At 45.5% G+C, this 23101-nt stretch overlaps 1 protein-coding gene across 1 annotated transcript; it reads right to left on the bottom strand.

The window, feature by feature from the left end:
- Positions 1-694: 694 nt before the first annotated feature.
- NOCT (nocturnin) lies at positions 695-23095 on the bottom strand. Its single transcript, XM_029236087.1, has 3 exons — positions 22966-23095; positions 3115-3387; positions 695-2096 (listed from the first exon to the last, which is right to left on the bottom strand). The coding sequence occupies exons 2-3, from the start codon at positions 3377-3379 to the stop codon at positions 1273-1275; spliced, it is 1089 nt and encodes a 362-aa protein (XP_029091920.1). The 5' UTR covers positions 3380-3387; positions 22966-23095; the 3' UTR covers positions 695-1272.
- Positions 23096-23101: the final 6 nt, after the last annotated feature.

The following is a 23101-nucleotide window of genomic DNA, read 5'->3' as shown; positions in this document are numbered from 1 at the left end:
AACGTGCAACTACAGATCCACCTTTGTCCAGTTTAAAAATGAAGGTGTGAGTGGAAAGGACGGTGTGGGCACCGCATTAAGAGGACTAAAAGATCCAGTCTATTCTCAGATTCTCTTTGCATTGAAAAGACAAGATACGAAAACACTGGCTTTAAAAGACCATTTATTTATTGATCTTAAATATTTACAACTCATGGGTTAAAATATCTATCCATTCATTACCAATGGGCTATTTTGGGGGGGATTTTTGTTAGGAAGGGGTTTCACCTGTTATCTTTACCACTTTTATTTCTGAGGGAAGAGAATTCCAGGTTGTCTTTCTAACTCTATATTCTGCTTTCTAGTTGTTTTAAACCAGTCACCCGGCTATCTTAGTAAATCTCAACGACAGCCTCATTAACAGGCTAGAAATAGTTTCCCATCTCTGAAAAGAAGGTCCCACTGACTTAGCCACTGCCACATATCAGCTCCGAAACAACCTACTGTGCAAAGCATATTCAATACATATAATGACACTTCTGAGTGACCGCAAATGTACACGGATAGCATTCCGATGGAAAACCAGAAATGGAATTTCTTCAAGAAACATAATAATGGGGGACACGGAGGCACAGCAAGGATTTGTGAAGAATGTATCAAGGAGAACAGATATTTCCACTTAAATGGCAAGCAAAAACCCCTCCAGCCTAAACGGTTCCTTTGTACACTACGATTTTATTAGACCCCAAGTAAGAACATCTTTAACGTTTTAAGAAGATTACTATAAATTACTCTATAACTTATGTTTTGCATGGTTTTTAAATGTTCATAATGCTATAATTTATTTACTTAATTTTACACGAAGGTATAAAAAAATAAATATTGCCATGCGTGACTTGCTGATATTTTTAAAAAACCACAAATAAATAACTGGAAACGTTGTTAATTACAGGGGATTCGAGCAAGTCTATTTCAATATAGGATCCTGAAACTGAAAGAGCTTCGGAACAAAGCCAAATATAATGCCCTTAAATGATCAAAATGTAATTAACACTAAGGGAAAGAAAACAATACAAACCAAACCTGGAGTGCAAACACCTTTTTCGCTGTAGGTTTTAATGGAAAAGGTTTGTGAGCAAATGGGCTTCCTTCCCAGGGGCATGCTGGAGACATGGAAAGTGAAGTGAGAGGAACCGGGGAGCCTTCCTCAGTCAACCTCTCATCTTATTTCAGCTTCCTGAAACGTCCCTGGTTAAGACCTGGGAGACACAGACAAGCGCGTATAAATGTCCATCAACGTTCCTCGTTAAAGCTGAAGTCGCACACTAGGGACAGGTGGTCTGAGGGGTAATTGAAGGACGGTAGGCGGTTGGGTCCAATCTGCTCCTCGGTGAGCAGATCCAGGGCCGACCTCACGCTGAGCGCGTGCTTGGAATACCAGATGTAATCCAGAGTGTGGCGGCACTCGCCCGAGGTCCGGATCTTCCAGGTCGTGTACGGGGGTTCCGACTGCCCGTCCGCGCTCAGCAGCTTGTAGGCGCTGTTCAGGTTGAGGCTGGAGGAGGCGAAGTGTCTGTAGACCTCCTCTGTCGGCTCTGCGTTGAAGTCCCCACAAACGATAAGGGGAATCTTGGCTCCCTGGGTGATGCTCTGCAGGTTCTGGAGAAGGTCACAGCCTTGAGCCGATCGAAATCGCTCCCAGCCAGTGCGAGCCTTCAGGTGGGTGACGGCGATGCAGAACTGTCGGCTGGACTCCTTGCACTCTAGGGTCTGGGCAATGGCCACCTGGTTGGTTTTCAACGTCATGGCCGTCAGCCTGATGTTGGCACTGTTGACCAGCTTGAATCGGTTCTGGAGGAAAAACAAGGCACAGCCATCCGGTCCGTTGTTGTGTTCCACATCCAGACAAGGTGACCAGGGCTTGGGGAAAAACGTGCCCTGATAGCCCAGTCTACTGAGGAGGGGGTGGAAGGTGTCAAAGTAGTGGTCCACCTCTTGGAGGCACAGTATATCGGGCTGGTAGGCTAGGATTTCTTCCAGGATGAGACATTTCCTCTCTTCCCACTTGAGTGCTTCAAGAGGGCACTGTACAAAGTTGTCTTTGCCTTCTCCAAGAGCTGAGAGAAAAAAGCCGGTCAGTGGTCAGCGACTAAGAACCGCTACTAAGAACCTGCGAGTCTCCTCAGGCTTGGCGCTACCCAAGACCTTCAGAGCGCTTCCCCTGCTCCAGGTGCCCTGGGTGGCTCTTCTCTTACCATGCAGATGAAGCAAGCAACTAACCGATCCTTTCGTATTAAAACTATTTCTTGTCACTATGTTCTAGGACATGAGATCTTCTTAAGTTTTAGCTTTAGACAGTGTTCTCTGGCGTGCAAGAGATCTAAACTATGCCAGATGAAGTGAATACATTTAACTCTCTAGAGTGCTTTCAACACTGACTTACAATAAGCCGTACTAGGCCTTTAGAGACACCACTCAAGAATAAATGACACCCATTTAAAATGGGCAGCTTTCTCCTACACCTGGAAAAAACAAATGAATCAAAGAGTGGAAAGTCAGGGAGTATGCCCTTCTTTTCCAGAAAAAATGGTGACCCTGGTTTCTTCTTAAAATTTCAACTGCCACATGATCGGCAATAAGGTTGACTGACACACCTGTTCTTTAACTGAGCGGACCCAGGAAAGGAGTCCTTTCTACCGTACAAAGTAGTATCTTAAAGCACAGAGAACTGAAGCAACATCTCTGGCCTCAAATTATATGAAGAGGCGTCTGGATAAGAACCTGGCCTCAGGAGTAACCCGACTCAGCACCACCCCTACACAGCCCCCATTCCCTGCAGAAGGTTCAGGGTCACCCGTTCGGTAGACTCACGTTTCCCCCTTCCAGGTGCTATCTTAGTGCTGTGGACTCAAAGCGGGAGACAACTGATGAAAGCTTACGGGCTAACAGGAGCCAGGAAGCACGTGCCGCGAAGCAGACACTTCCCCCGAGCACGGAAAGTCTGCACACGTGGAGCGGAAGGAGTACGTCTTCAGCTGATGGATTGGGCAGTGAAAGCCAGACGACACCCCTTCCTAGCCTCCCCGTGTGGGAGCTCCCCAGGCGCCCCGCCCCTCTCCCTGCGCGCAGACGTACCTTGGGCAAGGATGTTCCACTGCATGACCCGGATGGGTGTGTGGCTACTACTGGGGCCGTCGGCCCTCAGATCCACGAAACCCCGCTGGAAGCGGGGAGGCCGCGTGTGCAGGACGGCCCTGCACTCCTCAAGGAGCTCTTTAGGATCAATGGGCTCCAGGTGTTCCGGGTCGGGGGCCACCAGATACTCTGGGTGCTGGGAGGCGGAGCTGCCGTCCAGGGTCTTGGTGAGAGCGCTGTAGAGCCGGCTTGTGCCGCTTCCCATGGGACACGCTGCGGGGAAGGAAAGCACAGTCACTCGCCCGGCTCCTCGCCGGAAGACAAGGCACTTACTGTCCCCGGAAGATGCAGGCTCGCGAGCTCACTTTAGGGCGATGTTGCCACGTTCGCGTTCTACAGGGTGGATTAAAGGAGTTTCCGGGTTCTAGCTTTCTCTTAGGGCGGGTACATGAAATACCGCTGTTGAGATACCTCGATCTTTATGGCTTATTCTAACCTAGGATCTGTCTTTATAATTTACAGACACAGTCTCATGAAAGCATGGCTAAACGAAATCCATATTCCTTTTTCTGTGCATTTTAAGTGAGAACGTGAAGACCAGTGTGTACAGAGCCAGGTGTCAGAAAGCCCAGTTAATCCTGTTCGGTTAGAGCAGGCTGTTGCCCTAGCCATGTCACCTATACAGATGCCTCTGCTGTGGGGAGAAACGGCCGGATTAAGTCCATATCCCACTTCTCGTCCATGCTAACTGTACACCAGGGATCTGGCTCTCTGTGGGACTCCGAACATCACGGAGCAGTATGGTCTGTAATCTACTATCGATTGCCAGACTTTTAACAAGTCAGAAACGGGGTTGGGAGCAGAGGGAGTTGCCCACATTTTCTGGGATCCTGGGAGGAGAAAGGGTGAGGAGAGGTGCAGGAGGCACCGTCAGTGCACTTCCGAGGCTTCCTACTGTCATCCAACTGGACATTAACTCACTAAGGAGACTAGAGCACAACCTTCAACAAGTCCGCGTGAGGGGAGCTGTGCCCGCACCTCACTTGTAAGTAGCCACCTGCTCCTTGCAAGGTCAGCCTTGTTGCCTCTTCATTATAGTGTGAGTTAGGGGCACGTTCTACCTGGAACCACCTCCTCGATTCCGTGCGCGGTTCCTGGTATGGAGGAACCTGGATTTCCCTACCCCGTCCAAGTCCTGGCCTCCTCTTGCAGGACACCAAGTTTCCTTCACAAAACGTATTATTTGGCAAGCTGATTGCATCTGAAACTAGTGGTTGATGGAACTTGCTGTAGCAGGTCACAAAAGCAGACTCAAGTGTTCACCACCAAGGGTTAACAAGCATGCAAGCATGCTTTCTATTGTTCCTTTTCATCAACTCGAAAGTAGTTCCCCAACAAGAAAGCTAGATGGAGGCAAAGAAACACGCCAGTTTTCCCAACATACATTTCTGTGCACGTGCAACTGCGAGCAAGCCTGTTCTCTCAAACACACACGCGTGAACACACGCACACACCTGTCCCGAAACTGTTTGATCTGAATATATTAAATTCCTTTTAATAAATTTGTTTGCCTATCTGAGTACATGGGTCCAGAGGAATTTTCTTCTTGGCTGGCAGTACAACTCTGAAAATCTTTCTTCTGTACTTCTAGTTTTTTGGGTTTTTTTTTTAAGGCAGTAAAAATATTACTCAGCCATAAAAGGAAACGAAATTGAGTTATTTGTAGTGAGGTGGATGGACCTAGAGTCTGTCATAGAGAGTGAAGTAAGTCAGAAAGAGAAAAACAAATACCGTATGCTAACACATATATATGGAATTAAAAAAAAAAGATTCTGATGAATCTAGGGGCAGGACAGGAATAAAGATGCAGACGTAGGGAATGGACTTGAGGACACGGGGAGTGGGAAGGGTAAGCCGGGACAAAGTGAGAGAGTGGCATGGACATATATACACTACCAAACGTAAAATAGATAGCCAGTGGGAAGCAGCCGCATAGCACAGGGAGATCAGCTCGGTGCTTTGTGACCACCTAGAGGGGTGGGATAGGGAGGGTGGGAGGGAGACACAAGAGGAAGGAGATATGGGGATATATGTATATGTATAGCTGATTCACTTTGTTATACAGCAGAAACTAACACACACACACACAAATAAAAAATAAACAAACAAATAAGTAAAAGGCAGTAAAAAGCCCTACTGGGGGCTTCCCTGGTGGCACAGTGGTTAACAATCCGCCTGCCAATGGAGGGGACACGGGTTCGAGCCCTGGTCCAGGAAGATCCCACATGCTGCAGAGCAACTAAGCCTGTGCACCACAACTACTGAGCCTGTGCTCTAGAGCCCGTGTGCCACAACTGCTGAACATGTGAGCCACAACTACTGAGCCCGCGTGCTGCAACTACTGAAGCCCGCACGCCTAGAGCCCGTGCTCTGCAGCAAGAGAAGCCACCGCAATGAGAAGCCCATGCACCGCGATGAAGAGTAGCCCCCGCTCGCTGCAACTAGAGACAGCCCGCGCGCATCACGGAAGACCCAACACAGCCAAAAAATAAAATAAATTGAAAAAAAAAAAAAAAAAAAAAAGTCCTACTGTTTTCTCAAGTGTGGTTTCCAGATCAGCAGCGGCAGCATCACCCTAACAGTCGACCAAACTGTCACAGGGCGTCACAGCAAATGCACAGGGGCTCCAGTATGTGACATTTGTCAGGCTCTAGGCAAAGGACCAGCTTGATGCAGCTCACTTTCAACAGGACTGCTCTACATCCTTTTAATGCCACCATATCCTTGCCAAGCTGAGTTCTGGGGTAGCTGCTGTGATAAAAAGCAAGTACCACGTGAAAAGGCATGTGAAAAAGAGGGTAGCAGTGTCCAACAGGAGTCGAAGGTTTGAGGAGTTACGTGAAGCCAGAAAGACTATCCCGAGCCACACTTCCTTCTAAAAACTTAGAAAAACCTTCACGTGAAGTGAATAAGGAACAGATTGGCGTCTGTTCAGACAATAAACGTGTGCTGGAAACAGACGGCGAGGAAGCCAATCAAAATTATGTCCTGCTGCAAAATGAGCTAAAAGATAAGACAATGACGGAAGAGCCTAAATTAGAAAACTCAGAAGTGAGGCAACACAAGGAATTCGTAACAAAAAACATACCAGAAAGAAATGAGCAGAGAAATCGTTTAAGAGGCAGTGGCAAACATTAGGTACTAATTTTAAGCGAAGATGCAACAACATATCAGGCAATGAAACAAAAACTAAAAATCGAGAAAACTTTTAGGAGCACAAAGTTTCAATCATGCAGGATGAATTAAGTTCTGGAGGTTTAATGTACAGCATGGTGACTACAGTTAACAATAGTGTATTCCATGCTTGAAATCCTCTAAGAGAGGAGATCTAAAGGGATCTCACGTCCCCACTCCCTCAAACACACAGGGTAACTATGTGAGTGAGATATGTTAATTAGCTCGACTGAGGTAATTATTTCACAACGTTTACAAACATCAAAATATCGTGTGGTTTACCTTAAATACATACCATTTTGATTTGTTAATTATACCTCAATAAAGCTGGAAAAAAATAAAGTGAATGGTTTAAGAGGAAAAAATTATGAGGTTAAAAAAACATGTATCATGGACACACATACCTGAGAATTATCAACCCAGAATGACCAACACCAACTGGGCTGCAAAGAAAAAGAAAAAAAGAAAAAATCCCTTGGGTTCTAGGCAAAAGCAGCAAGTAACTTACAAGGACAATTAGAGCATCACCGGACTTCAACTGCAATGTTTTATACCAGAAGAAAATGAAGTTACGTATTTCAAATATACGTCAAACTTTATATATATGGCTCATCAGTACACGAGCCAAGGATTTTATATCCAGCAAAACTGGAACACTGATGCCAGGAGCACTTCTTCCGGAAACTACTAGAGTAGGGGATGGCAAATTGCAGCCAGATGTATGTTAGTACAGTCCTCAAGCAAAGAATGGTTTTAGTTTTACACACACACACACACACACAAAATATGTGACAGGATTGTTTTTGGCCCTCAAAGCCTAAATGTTTACTATCCTGCCCTTTTCAGAAAGGTCTTTGCCACCCCTGGAACTAGAGAACAAGATTTAGACCAAAATGACCAGAGACACTGATTTAAGAACTGGTGGTACTATATTAAACATACAGCTACTTAGAAAATCAAGTCTAAATGAGGTTAAAAGACAGAGTACAATATACAATGGCTATGTGATCTGATAATGAACCAATGAAGGTTTAGTACACCCAAAAAAAGCATGCGGGTGGGGGGGAGCAGGGACCAGAAAGAAGCAAGCATATTCAATTAAAATTTGTTTAACTGTTTTTAGGGAATTCCCTGGCGGTCCAGTGGTTAGGACTCTGCCCTTCCACTGCAGGGAGCATGGGTTCGATCCCTGGTCAGGGAACTAAAGATTCCCATAAGCCGTGCACGGTGCGGCAAAACAAAACAGAAAAACTCCAAAAAACACAATCCACAACACAAAACACTGATAATTTGGACTTTATCAAAATTAAAAAAAAATTGTCTTCAGTGATCATAATTAGTAATGGTAGTATTAGAATTCTTATTCTGAGACTGTTGTGTAGATGTGAGATGAAGCAGATTGGATATTCTAATTTCATCATTCCCTGTTGTCCTTTTTTGGTTTGGTCTTAGAAATGTATTTATAGGCTATTAGCTACAACATTCAAGGAAAACACTCTTGTTAAAGCCGGCTCATTTTGGACCAAGAGTGGATTATTAAATCTTGTCATTCACCTTATTTGTGACTTTTGGTGGTTTTCAAAAATTAAATTTACCATCAAAGGACAAAGCTTTGCAGCAAAAAAAGAGGAAGGATGTACTGCATCATGGATATCAAAGCAGCAGTTCCAGTCCCAGCTCTACCACCATTCAGCTGTGCCACTCTCCAGAGCTGCTGACAAGGCTTGTTAAGTGACCATAATTTCTTTAAGATTATTTGGAAAATGCATCTAGGTTAGAAGAGGCAGCAATTTCAAAACAGTATTTCTACTAGAGGGCACACACACCTCTATTAAGAAAACTTGCGTATGTTATTCAAAATGACTTTTATTCCCCTCAAATTTGAGTCCCCAAATGGACAATTTCTGTTGGGTATAATAAAAAGTACTCTGGAATGCACTAAAGGTTGTCTTTTCAAAAATTTTACTGACATAGACCCTTTGCTCTTGTTTCACTAGATTCATTTACCCAAGAAAGAGAATCGGGCAAAGTTTCAACTAAGAGACTGGGCAGAGGGGAATTTCAGGGCATATTTACTATAGTCCTGTCTCTCCTCCTTAGGTCTTACCCTAAGACGGTCCCCTTGATGGACAGATGCAAGCCTGAATACCCTGTTTAATAAGAAGCCAGCCTAGGACATGCCTTCTGATACCAAAGTACCTGGGAAGCTGATCAACCAATCGGCTTCTCGCACAGAGAGCAAGGCGTCAGGACAGAGATACATGGTCCTGGAAGATGGCTCCACCCTCCTCCTAGACAGCAAGGCTCTGCTCCTGCTGGGCACTCCGCATTCTGCCCAGCCCTGCAGGTTACTCTCTCGGCCAGCGGGCACTGGCAAAACTAATCTCCACAACCTAATCTAACCCTGCAGTCCTCAGGAACCATGTGTCTGCAGTATGCTGATTTTACATTCTTATTTCTTGTTCTCTGAACTTTGGGAAGAACGCTCCACACCTAAAACACATGAGCTGATCTTTTCTCTCAAGAAGTGTCTGGTTAAAGATTAATATATACATAAATTAACAAGAGAAAAAGTGAATGCATACTGTGTGGAATGGGCTGGGGTATAGTAAGGGCTAAACCCATCAGGATGGATAAGAGTAATGAGAAAAGGACTTCAAAAAAGCACTCAGGATATTCAGCTCTCATTCCTGACTCCACCACTTCCTTGGTAGGTGGCCACCATAAGCCCCTGCCTTGCTCTCTCAGACACCACTCTGGTCCACAGGAGATACATCACTGAACAGACTAAAATCTCTCTCCTTATTGGCTATGGGGCTTATTTTGTACGGGGGAGAGACAAACAAGGCGATAGACATTTTGTCATATGCTGAAAAGTGCTTTGGAGCAAAATAAAAAGGTGAAAGGGGAGACAAGGAATGCTAGGGACTGGAAGTTGCTAATTTATACAGGACGCTCAAGGAAGTCTCACTAAAGGTTACAGAGATCTGTCATAAGGAAGCCAGTCTTAGAGAAATCCAAGAACATTCTGGGCAGAGGGAATGGTGAATGCAAAAGCCCCGAGGAAGGGGGCTTCCCTGGTGGCGCAGTGGTTGAGAGTCCGCCTGCCGATGCAGGGAACGCGGGTTCGTGCCCCGGTTCCGGGAAGATCCCACACGCCGCGGAGCGGCTGGGCCCGTGAGCCATGGCCGCTGAGCCTGCGCGTCCGGAGCCTGTGCTCCGCAACGGGGGAGGCCACAGCAGTGAGAGGCCCGCGTACCGCAAAAAAAAAAAAAAGTTTCCAAGGTGGCTGGCGGAGCAACCAGAAGGGTGAAGCTGCCAATACAAGTTAGGAAGACGGGGTGGGATCTGCCGTAAGACATGACTAATGCTCAGGAGAGAGGTGCAAACTGGAAATGAACACGTGCAAGACGTCGGGCACAGACGAGGACTCAGCTCTGGATCAGACTGGGGAGGGTGTGGTGAAAATCTGCAAAGAAGGCAAAGGCCAGGGGCAGGACAATCGGGAGGGCAAAGCAGAGAAAGTTTCGTCCACGAGGGAGCTGTGTCCTGTGTCAAGGGCTACTGATAGTTCAAGGAAAATGAAGACTGAGCACAGCTCAGATCTGGATTCAGCGACATGGGAAACGTTGGTGAATTTAACGACAGCGATGTTTGATTTTGGGTGGAGGTGTTGGCACAACAGGACAGAGAGTAGAGATGTATTTTGAGAAAATCTTGCCCCCCTCCCCCCAAAAAGGAGAGAAATGGAACGGTGGCTGGAGATGGAGGCTTGAGAATTTGGGGAAGCTGCTGTATCATGTTTGTTTGCTAAGGGGGCGACACAGCAGAGGGAGAAACCCACGAGGCAGGAGAGTTCAGGCATGACGACACGAGGAAGCCGACAAGTCCTCCCCCAAAACGATTATCAGCCCGGACGAGAGTCTCAAAACCAGCCATTTCAGTGCTCTGGATGGAGACCAAAGGCATACAACGAACTGAGAAGCTTTTATTCACGAAAGCTATTGAACTGCAGTTAAGGACAGTGCTAGCCTGTGCCCGGTCCTGCCGGGGCTGGTGCCACCCCTCCCCCTCAGCTCCATGGAAGTATTCAACTAGGGCGGCAAGGTACTAAATTAAGTTAAAACCTGCCCAAAAGCAAGGCCCAGGCCCTGATGGCTTCGCTGCTGAGTCTATCAAATATTTAAATAAGAAGTAGCAAGCCTTCACAAACTCCCACGTACTGCTTCCCACGTATAGCCACTCTGGAAGACAGTTTGGCAGTTTTAAAAATACACGTAGAATTCATGCCCCTAGGTATTTACCTAAGTGAACTTAAGTTCATTCAGGAATATGTATGCAGGGACTTCCCTGGTGGCACAGCGATTAAGAATCCGCCTGCCAATGCAGGGGACACGGGTTCGAGCCCTGGTCCTTAGCGTGTGGAAGACCCCACATGATGCGGAGCAACGAAGGCTGCGCGCCACAACTACTGAAGCCCGCGCGCCTAGAGCCCATGCTCCGCAACAAGGGAAGCCACCGCAATGAGAAGCCCGCGCACTAAAACGAAGAAACGAAGAGTAGCCCCCGCTCGCCACAACTAGAGAAAAACCCATGTGCAGCTATGAACGCAGCCAAAAATAAATAAATTTTAAAAAAAAAGAAAAAAGGAATCCCATGGTACTGAGCTGGAGTCAGAGATATCAGCCTGAATTCATGTTTCACTTACTATACATATATAGATGTGTAGATACAGAGATAATTAGCGATGTGGACGGCTGTGTTTTCCCACTTGCTGTCTGCCATGAGCTAATCATTTATTTAATTAATGCTAACCATCCACCTGCTTTTTTCCCATGCTACAAAGGTCTATTTTATATCTTTATATGTCCGGGGTTATTGTGAGGATAGAAACATAAATCTAAAACATTTTGGTAAGATATAACATTACTTCTTAAGGAATTTTGTTTGATTTTTTTGGGGGACCCTAGGAGGTCCTGATGCCTCGTCACGCCCCAGCAGATAAGGTACTTCTGCAGCAATGAACGCTTTCAGTTAAAACTGTCATTTTTTACATGATGCTACGTAAACACATATAATAAATACACATGAATATTTATATATTTACATGTATAACATAAGCTATACCTAGCCAATAAGTATAAAAATTGAAACGGACACATTCTACACTCACAACTCAGCGCGCACACACGGCATACACAGATATCTACGAGGAGGCTCACAGAACAGCTTTTTTCTGCATGACATCTGGGCCATTTTCTGGTGCATTCCATTTCTTTTTTAAAAAATGCTGGTCGTGACCCGACTACGTTTGGTTTCCGACCCACCGATGGGGCGCTGCTCCAGCAGCAGCTGCGGGCGTGCCTCATGGGCCACTGGGGACGTCTGAGACGCTTGGAGCCACGCACGGCCAAGGGGTTCACGACGCCGAGCCCCCACGTGCCGTTTTCTCTGTCTTGGTGCTTGTTCTCCGCACAGCCGTGGTGAAACCGCCGCCCCGTCGGCACGTCCCGGCACCGAGCGGCCCCGGGCTCCACTGGTGGCCACTGTACGCACCCCCATCACTCAGGGTTTTAGTTTAAAATGTCCCTTAGTGAGGCAGTAGTAAGCATCTCTGTTAAATGCGCAGCCTCGATGACATATCTTTAATATGTGACAAAATGGAGCGTCCACGGAAACACTTACGCTGCACGCAAAATACGCTGCCTTAAGGAGAAGCGCTCGGGTGAGCGTCTGAGCTGCAAAATGAACTCGGCCCTGTCTTCATGGGATACCATTTCACCTCGAAGAGCCGACAAACTATAGTTCATCACATATGGACACGAGGCAGACACTTACCCACAAAAACGTAAGAAGAAGTCAGCCTGTCACTTGAAGGAAAACAACGGACAGAGTTTTTGCCCACGAGGAAAACTTCTGGAAAACGTATCTGCCATCAGGAGCCTGACAAGTCCCCAGTACTTAAAAAAAGTTTCTGACAAGATGGGTGGCGAGAGTAGCTACAGTTATTTCTATACTGTGTAACGCCTGGAAGATCTGCATAACCCAGTGAAACAACATTTCCCAAATAACCAATACCAAAAGTTCACTGATATATATGGTATCAGATTCCAAGTCACAAATAACTACGTATTAACATAGAGACTACCACAAAAAAAGACTATCCACGATTATCTTATAAGGCTATTAAAAAATACTTTTTTCCAATTATATTATCTGTGAGAGACTCAATTTTCTTCATATATTTTAACCAAACCATATCACAACATGTTGAATGGAGAAGCAGACACGAGAATACGGCTGTCTCCTATTAAGCCAGACTTTAAAGAGATTTCCAAAAATGTCAAACAGTGCCACTCTTTCGCTAACTTTCTTTTTGTCTTGGAAAACAGTTCAAAAGTGTTACTTATGTTAACACTGATTTTACTATTAAATGACTTGATAGACATTTAAAAATTCTCGTCTTACTTTCTAACATGATATATAAACATAGGTCATATTAATTATGTTATATATTAACCCACACAGACAAAATTCTGTGGGACCCTCCGTATTTTTTAAGATTGCGAAGGGGTCCAGAGAACAAAAGGTGAGACTGTCTCTTCTAGACCAACCGTCACCTGAGTGTAGACATCCCGTTCCAGGGGATACAAGCAAAGCAATCCCCGGGGAGAAAATGAGAACTAAAAAAGGTGAAATGAAATAACAGAAAGTAGACATGTCTGTAATTCACACAGAGCACGTATCTGAATTTTTCTCAAACTGACAGAGCATCTGATCACAAAAGGTGGGAGAGGTCACTGCTGCTAGGCTGTCTCCACGGCACTCCAGAGACTAGTACTATGTCCAAATCACGGACAAGCTTCCCTGACCTCTGTCTTTATATTTCTGAGCTAGATTTTCCATAACTCAAAAATATTCTTCTCATAAAGTCAGGTTACTGAACCAAATCAGAACGGATCTGGGGAAGTCCCAATTCATTTCTTCCCGTCTTCAGTTATTCTTTTCGGCTTTTATCCTAAGAACATACGAGCTTACTCAGTTATTTTTCAAGGCTTTATTTCCTAAAACTTTCTGGTAACATAGAGACATCAATTCAAAGGAAGTGCTAGGGAATTAATAACTCAAAGTGGACACCATGGAGACTTCACATGCTATTTCTGTACTTATAACACCGTCGTAGCAAGGCTCAGAGCCACCCAGGAACTGCTAGGTGGTAAGGCAAGTTATTTAAATTTGAGAACAAAGGAACGCTGAAGAGCACGCGACACCCTCTGCCCCTCCCCCACCCTGAGGATGACGCCCCTGACGGCTAATGACTGCTGGATGCTTACTATGCACCACTCGCAAATGAGGTAATTCTCATTACATTCCTTGGAGGTAGCCACTCTGATTATGCCCCTTTTACGAGGAGGGATCACTTAGTAACAACTCTCTCACCTGTTTTTTAAAAAGTCATTTTTTCTTTTACAGTATCGACCGTTTAAAAAATCTTTTCACACATAAATACAAGTCCAATTCCAAAATTGCTTGCCTTTCTGCTGAGGTTTTATACCTTAATGGGGGTTGCCATTCAGGGCTTTAAAACGATTGTCACAGGTTCAGAACAGCAACACGGAAAGCCACTTTCCTGAGGCAAGGCAGCACAAACAATTCATCCAGGTGGCTGCTGAGATACTGGAAGGCATGAAATCTTGACAAAACCTCTACTGAACTTTTATTTGGCACTCATGCTAGCTTCTGGGTCGAATTTTACATGTGTTTGGAGTGTTATTTATTTGACCCCAGATTATATTCGGTTTTTGCCCCAAATTCATTTTTTTCCAGCCACTTTACTTAGAGAAAGTTATCGGCCATCACTTCAATGTAATGCACATGATGTAATTTATACAGGCAAAAGGCAGGTGATAACAGCTTTAGCTCTCATGCCTCTATTTCTCATTTAGCTGCACGGCTCCCATCTCTTGCCGTCTCGCAATCCTATAAGCATATTTCCATATACACCGAGAACTGGATGCCTGCATTCCGTGATGATATGATGGCGATGAACAAATACGTCGCTATTTCACTTTATAGGAATAACTCTTCTTACCTTTGTTAACAGCCTTTAAAGGTCTGCCAGAGAATTCAGATTATTTAGGTTCCAGAAATACAGCAGTGGTATGTCAACTTCCCCCACTTTGTCATCCCTTTATTTTCCTAATAAAGCAAAAGTGGGCTAATTACTAAAATACAAAATACATTTACTCTTCAAGCTACTGATAACTAAAGCAACTCTAAAGCAACAGGCAGACCACCACATAAGTTCCTAAGAGTGCCAGCCATCAGAGGCAAATGATCAGGGGTTTAATGAAAACACCTTCAATCAATAACTAGAAGGCTGGATGAGAACCCAAACAGTTGAGACCTGAACTGACTGGGCTGACCACCCCAAGCAGTCCTAACAGCACTCAGAAATCTCAGCACAAAGACCTCTCTCCACGTAACATTTCTCTACTTACCCAGCAACTGCTTCTTCTAGAGTCTGCCCAAACCATTCAGTCTGTTAATTAATTTCTCACAACCAGCCTGAGCTCAGTCTCCTGAAACGATGGCTTGGCAAAAATACTGGTTAAAAAGCAAAAACTGAAGAAAGGCCAGGATTCTCTGGGTCCAACGCCTGAGAAGCTGCTGGAGCTGACCAGCCTTGGGCCGGCGGAAACCTCCAAGCGTAAAGTACCCAGAAGTGTAAAGCACAGACGTCACGGGAAGGCATCACTGAACAGCGGGCCTGTGCTGCCACCTACTGGCCGCGTGCTGAACCACCTCGGAAAGTTTAGACGGGCTAACCCAGCAGCTAGCTTTCACTGGGCTCCTTAGAGCAGCTTCCTGAACACACGCGGCCACCTTCAAGACAGTCACAAGATAACCATCGACCTAAAACAGCCTGAGTGTTGGATATGTGGTATAGTTCGTATTTACTGAAGAAGTCAAAGATTCACAGCCCCCCACCTCACAGCTTCATGGAGCGAGCCCCAGTGGCTCCCCTTTTCTTACACGTGGCCTTCTTCTCTTACTTAAATGACCCTTGACATTTGAACTACAATCCCTGTCCTTCCCTCATTAGTTCTATGAGGAATAGGGACTACATCTGCCTTGATTACCACTTCCCCTGGTAGCCGGTACCCGGCCTGGCGCTTTAAGAACGTTGATAAAAGAAAGGATGGCAAGTGACAGCAAAGTGTTAATTAAGGACCCCTGTCAAACACGGGCAGAAGAACCGCCTTACGTTGGTAGAGCCCTTTATGGTGCACTAGGCACTTTTACTTGCTGAGACACCTGTTACCCTCTCAAGAACCCCTTGGCTATTTTATAGATGAGGCTCAGAAGTGACTTGTCCGGAGCCACTATTAAATGTACTCTATATTTTTGGAATTTTGTGAGACTGTAGTCAGGGCCCTCTCTTTGTGTTTATGTACCCGTATCAGCCAGAACACCGAAACTCAAAACAGTGCAACACGTCCCCGGCAGGTCCACCTGGTAAATGCACACAACCACCTTCAAGTTCTGTGACGCAGTGTGGACTTGTAGTACATTACACTCCCTGGGTCCTAGAGACCGGGTTCCGAGCATGGGAAAGCCTTACGGCGAAAGCTTTCACTTTTCTCAGTGAGGCAAGATGGTCTTAAACACATGGACTCAGGTTAGGCTGCGCCTCGTTTCAAATCCCGGTTCCTCCTTTACTAATCAGATCCTGACCAAGGTATTTATTTACCTCTGTGGCTCACTTTCTTCACTGAGTTACCGGCCGCTGAATTAAACTAGCTATACCCAGCACATTCGAAATGGGAGCTAAATGTTAGCTATTTTGTTACTGTTAGTGAAGCGCACTTTCTGGGTTTAAAGAGAAGCTACTTTTAACATTTGAGAGTCCAGCATGTGCCATACTCCTTGCATGTACTTTCATTACTCTTTCCAACAATCCAGCAAAGTAGGTATTGTGTTTGCCCACTTTTATAAACACGGAGACTGAGGTTAAGCGATTACCTGGTTTTCTCAGGATTGCACAACTGGCAAAGGGTCAGGCCCTGGGGAAGGCTGCCTGCACCCTGGACCGCTGCTCGGCAGCATCCCTGATAGCGCTGGTCCAGAGTCAGGACAACTGGATGGAGCCACGCCAGGGGTGCGCACGGGGTCAAGAGGTCGAATTCCACCACCTCTGCGAGAACGTCACGAGGACGTCACCGCTGTCACGGTGCGCACGCCGGCACAGCACAAAGTGTACAAAGCGGTGTAATGACCCACACGGCGTTACTAGAGATATCAAGTGAAGGTCATGGCTCTCCACCTAGCGTGTCTAAAAATACAAGATCCTAGACACAGTGTGACAATCCCAACGACCTCTGCTGGGCAGCAGTCACAGACAGGAACGCCCAAGTGTCTTCCAGACAAGGCTAAGCTGTACCTTCAGTCACGCCCGATTCATCTAGAAAATACGGCTAAGGGAAAGAGAAACCCCTCCACGATGAACGCTGAGGTTAACCTGTTAAAACTGGTGCTCGATTGTTAGTGGCCTGGCCAAGCACTTCCACAAGCCCGGCTTTTCTAGCAGAGTGCTCTGAAGTGAAACTGAAAAGGCAGAAATGAAAAGAATCTGGTGGGACAGCAGCTCTCCACTAAGACATCAGGTCTGTGTTACTACCTGATGCCCATCACTGACGTTCCCGGGATACTCGAGAAGTGGGCCAGGTTTACAGCTACGAATGGAAACATGGGGTATGGAGCCAAGAGGACAATTCTGCTGGTATTTTTCCCTCGAGATCAGAGGTCCACACACCACAGCCCGTGAGCCACATCTGGCCAGTGCCCTGTATTTGTGCTACCTGTGATCTTTGACATTTTTAAATGGTTGGAAAAAAAAACTAATAATATTTCATGATGTGAAAATCATATGAAATTCACACTTCAATGTCCATAAATAAGGTTTATGTATTGTCTGTGGCTGCTTCCACACTACAGCAGCAGAGATGAACAGCTGTAAGAGATATTTGGTCTATAAATCCTAAAATACACATAGCTACATTTATTTACAACTACACAGGACACAATGTAAGACGAGGCTTCTGTGAGAAGAAGGAGTGGAGAACTAGAAAATGCCCAGAAATTGTAAACGACTGCAAAATAGACACGCTCAGAAAATCTCATGAAATAGAGATAAAAGACTTGAAAAACTGAGAGGAGCCATAGAGGGTGGATCCATATGGACAACATTGTTGAACTTTTCAATAACATGAGAAGGGGGGATGATACAGTGATGAATATGATAAAATAACCCAAGAAATAGTAGAAAATCTTCCTGTGCTAAAGCATGGGATGTCCTTAGACTGAATGGGCTCACCTGACCTGAGACATTTATCCTGACAGAACTTTTGAACACCAAGGACAAGCAAGCCTAAACTTCTGGGGATAACCAGTACTGACAAAGACATTTAAGCTCTGAGGGAAAATATTTTTATTAATGGGCATGTGTTACTTGTGTAATTTAAAATATTATTTTAAAAAAATATCATGATGAAAAGCTGCTCAACATCACTAATTATTAGAGAAATGCAAATCAAAACTACAATGAGGTATCACCTCACACCGGTCAGAATGGCCATCATCAAAAAATCTACAAACAGTAAATGCTGGAGAGGGTGTGGAGAAAAGGGAACCCTCTTGCACTGTTGGTGGGAATGCAAATTGATACAGCCACTATGGAGAACAGTATGGAAGTTCCTTAAAAAACTAAAAATAGAGCTACCATATGAGCCAGCAATCCCACTACTGGGCATATGCCCGGAGAAAACCATAATTCAAAACGACACATGCACCCCAATGTTCATTGCTGCGCTATTTACAATAGCCAGGTCATGGAAGCAACCTAAATGCCTATCGACAGACAAATGGATAAAGAAGATGTGGTACATATATACAATGGAACATTACTCAGCCATAAAAAGAAACGAAATCGGGTCATTTGCAGAGACATGGATGGGTCCAGAGACTGTCATACAGAGTGAAGTAAGTCAGAAAGAGAAAAACAAATATCGTACATTAACGCATGCATGTGGAACCTAGAAAAATGGTACGGATGAACCGGTTTGCGGGGCAGAAACAGAGACACAGATGTAGAGCACCAACATATGGACATCAAGGGGGAAAGTGGCAGGGTGGTGCTGGGATGAACTGGGAGATTGGGATTGACATGTATACACTAATATGTCTAACCAAGAAGAACCTGCTGTATAAAAAAATAAAATTCAAAAAAGAAAAAAACGATCATGAAAGTTTTCCAAATAAAATTCAGCATGAACCACCTAAAAGAGAAATGCACATCAACCTTGAATTGCTAAGTAGTCATCAAGTGTGATAACCATTCATGTGGTTATCAAGGTCCTATGAATCCCGATTAGAGTGACTCCTAACAACAAATATATATACCGAGTCTCCCTCCTCCTTCCAAGAACCTGAATATACCTGCCTCACCTCTTTTAGCAAACATCCCATCACAGGAACCTACAGAGTATATAGTTATCCACCTACCTACTCTATAAATTGTACACTCCCGTTACAATGTCAGTGTCAAGTTCTGTCTCACTGAACTTTCACAAATACACCAGTTCTTTCCTTTCCTTGAAGCTTGCTTTTGCTCAGGTAAACATTCTTGCTCAGGCATCTCCTGAACTGTCTTAGGCCCCAAGCTCACAACTCTTAACACTCGTCCAGAATTCTCTCCGGGTTTCCCAAACTTTCCAGGAGGAACAAGTACCTCTAGGAGTGGAGCTTATAAAAGACTCCCTAGGCTTTCCAGAGAATCACCCGGGGGATTTGTTAAACACAACACAGCCAGGATTCTCAGGAAAAACTGATTCAAGTAGACAGGTGAAAGGCCCAGATGATTCTCAAGTACCCCTTTTCCCAGGGTGTTCATCGCTGTTCCCATACCTGCCGCCTTCTTCTGGCACATGGTCTTCTCTCACCCTCCTTTCTTGCATTCAAAGCAAAGTTTTTATCCAACAAATCTAGCCACACTCACGTCTTTCTTCTCAATCTCTGCTGCAATTAGTCATGAGAAGCAATAAAATGTTTGGCCTTTTAAGTGTACTATGTTCAGTAATACTTGCGGATCAATTGATACCAATTTATCTTATTGATTTTCTCCCTCTAGGTAAAGTCCAGCAAGCGAAGTTAAACGATTTGCAAATGTTCATACAAGTGTGTTGAATGTGAGTCTGGAGCCACGGTTACTAATTCAAAAGCCCCCAATAACTCACTGTATTTAAGCTCTTACCATTAAATGCTACAGGAAAACAATACCTTGGTTCTCCTACAAAGAAAGCAATTTATTTTTGTAGAAGCTTGATAATTACAAGCTTTTGCATTTCTTCTCTCTCATAAGCAGCTTACTCACACCATTAAGGGACATACTAAATAAAGCCGCCTCCTCCAATGAGCCGGTATTTGCTTTTAAAATTGTACCAAGAAAAAAAGCAACATGTTCCAGTGATGGAGAACAGTAATTCAGCCAGCTCTTCATTAGCTGAGGAGGGAGGCATTTATAAACCCACAGATGACACCGGACCAGTACAGTCATCCAGCACAGTAGCTGTGGCAACTGCTACTTCTTTATGGGGGCTGCTGTCCTTCCATGAGAAAAGGTAGCAAAACACTGCTAGGTCCCCCTTTAAATTCTAATAACCCAGCATTTGATGACTGCAAAGAGGCTGCACTCATCTTTCCAGTGACCTCTGATTGCCAAGGGGCGTTAAGTTAGGAAGGAACTGATTATCAAATGGGGTCAAGTGTGGGGCTTTATTACCCATTCCCCACTGCAAAAAGGTGCTGAAGGGAAGAGTAGCTTCAGTTCCCTGAAGGTTTCTCTAGCCAGATGTCTAAACCTTGGGGCCTGTAAGCACAATCTGGTTATTACTGTTGCTATTTTGTTAAGTAATGTGGGATCTGGGGCCCACCGGTAACAATCCTGTTTAGTAAGTCTACAGTAGGATCTATGAATCTGCATTTATTTAAAAAGCACCTAATGCTGGTTCTGAGGCTCTTTGGGAAACATTTTGCAAGGTATCTCTTCTCTCACCCTGACACATCCATGCCTCATGCCTTCCACTGTGCTCCTGGCTTTTCCCAAGCAAAGTGTTCTAATCTCTTTCCGTCCTAAACTGCACTTCGAGGCCCAGCTCAAATGCCAACCACGTTTTGAAGCGGAAAAAGATCACCACTGCTAAAAGAGACTTTGCACTCTCTGGCATCCTTGTGCCATTTGCAAACCTTTAATTGTAACAGACTAAGAATAAAAGGTGTTTGATTTCATTAAACAGTCATGTCTTTGTGCAAAACTCACCTCTCTTACTGGGCACTAAACTCCTTAGAGGCAGGCTAAGTCTCACGTTCTTTTTTACCTCCTATAATAAAGCACCTACAGAGTGAGACAGACTGTAAGTTTTTGAATGAATGAGTGATCAAGCGATGAGCTGATGAACGCATTCATGAATGTCTTCCAACAAGTAGCTGAAGCGAAAACTGCGCAGAAGCCGGAAAATTGCCTAGATCTTGTCGTAGTAACTGTCTATAATAGTTTACAATAGTTTAACTACCATAAAATCCTTCAATTTCCTTCTAAAACTTCAGGGGACTTCCAGAAAGTTCATTAAACACCTTTCTGGGTCCAAAGCCTAAGATTCCAAATGTTCTGGCCTTTCTTCCTCAGCCAACAGCACAGCTCTCTGTATGTGTGTTACGCAAGCTTTCTGTACTCCCAAGATGAGCCTACTGACTAAACTGCCCCGAGGGGCCTGGAGGAAACTTAAGGTGAAAGGTTAAGATAGGAGAGACGGCTAGGAAGACCCCAATTGGTTTTCTTTCACCCCTTCTCCTACCTCAAACCTAACAATGTTCCTCTTGAAAACTTCCAGCAAGAAAAACCACTGACCTTCCCTGGCGGAGCAGTGGTTAAGCATCCACCTGCCAATGCAGGGGACACGGGTTCGAGCCCTGGTCCGGGAAGATCCCACATGCCGCAGAGCAACTAAGCCCGTGCGCCACAACTACTGAGCCCACGTGCCACAACTACTGAAGCCCACGCGCCTAGAGCCCGTGCTCCGCCACCGCAATGAGAAGCCCGCGCGCCGCAACGAAGACCCAAAGCAGCCAAAAGTAAATAAACAAATTTATTTATTTAAAAAATACTTTATAAAACAACACTATCAGATGTTAGGTGGTAACCATTCTAACAGTTATTTCATTGTGCCAAACTCCTATAGAACTGGAAAGATCTCGGTGACTGCCAAATTCACCCTTTTTAAGAACACTGAAGAATTTAGAGTCTCCGGTAACCACTTTAACATCCTAAATTTATTTTACTTTAATTATTCATTTATTTTTGGCCGCACCGCAGGGTATGTGGGATCTTAGTTCCCCCGCCAGGGATCGAACCTGCGTCCCCTGCGGTGGAAGCGCCGAGTCTTAAACCACTTGACCGCCAGGTAAGTCCCTAGTCACATTTTGGGTGATCACTTTAAGTAAAGAAAGCCACACTGAACATATTCTTTTTACTGCTCAATCTGTCCTTAAGTAAATCCCAAACTTGGGAATTCCCTGGCGGTCCAGTGGTTAGGGCTCAGGGCTTTTACTGCCCTGGCCCTGGGTTCAATCCCTGGTCTGGGAATCCCGCAAGCCACGCAGCGGGGCCAAAAAAACCCCCCAAAAAACCCCCAAACCGTTAATCCAGACCTTTGGAGCAAAATGTAGTTATTTACAATCTAAGATGCTCATACGTCTTCAACAGCAATAAACTTGAGCACAACCAAAATACACTTTTTTAGTGTGATAAGACTGCCAGTTTTGAAAGAGAAGCTTTTTTCCTCATTTTGAAAAGTATGACTGCTTTGTATGTAGATTGTAGCCGCGGTAATGGGTCCTCAGGCAGAAACCTCTGTGGCCAAAAAGGGGAAATCCAGGGCACGTGACGTATAAAATTGGCTCTTGGCCAAGACGGCATCACCTTTGCAAGATCTTAAGCCAGGTATACAGGACGCAGAATGACGCAAATATTAAGACGGGAAGGCTCCCGAAAGATTTCAAATGTATGTCCAAAGAGTCAGTGCGTGTTATAACACACGGTTCACATGACATTTTTCAAAATTCAGAAACCTAAAAGACACGCAGGTCACGTGATCAGATAAGTGTAACTTTAGATTTTTTGTTTGTTTGTTTGCATAAAATGTTCCATCATTAGTGCGATTAGAAACAAAACACAAATAATCTGCGGCCTCGGAAGGGGAAAACTTACAGGTCAAGAGCGAGAAATACAAAAACCACGGCATCGAACGGTAAGGATCAAACTAGAAGCTCCCGCGGGGTTCCGGTTCTTACCGGACGCGGTGCAAGCCCCAGGCAAGGGAAGGCGAGGGCAGAGCCGCAAAGGGGAGCGGAGACAGCGGCTCAGGGAGAGGGGAACCCGCTTCCCGGTCCGACCCCACCGCCCGGCGGCCCCCGGCTTCCCATTCATTCCGCGCCGTCTCCAGGTGGCGGCCGCGCGTTGGCCGCCGCCGCGTTCTCCGCCCGGAACCGCCGCGCACTCACCTGTTCGGGAGCAAGACCTCGCGACGCCGCGGGCCGCCGAGGCCACCGCCAGGAGCCGGGGTGAAGCGAGGCGGGGGGCGGCGGCGGGCGCCGGCGAGCGTCGGCGCGGCGGCGGGCCGGGCGGGCGGCGCAGGCC

This window comes from Monodon monoceros, unplaced genomic scaffold (assembly GCF_005190385.1).
Source record: "Monodon monoceros isolate NGI ecotype Baffin Bay Population unplaced genomic scaffold, NGI_Narwhal_1 Super_Scaffold_20, whole genome shotgun sequence".
Classification (NCBI taxonomy): Eukaryota; Metazoa; Chordata; class Mammalia; order Artiodactyla; family Monodontidae; genus Monodon; species Monodon monoceros.
Note: the sequence above shows the minus strand (reverse complement) of the source record. Positions and strands in the feature narration are given on the sequence as shown.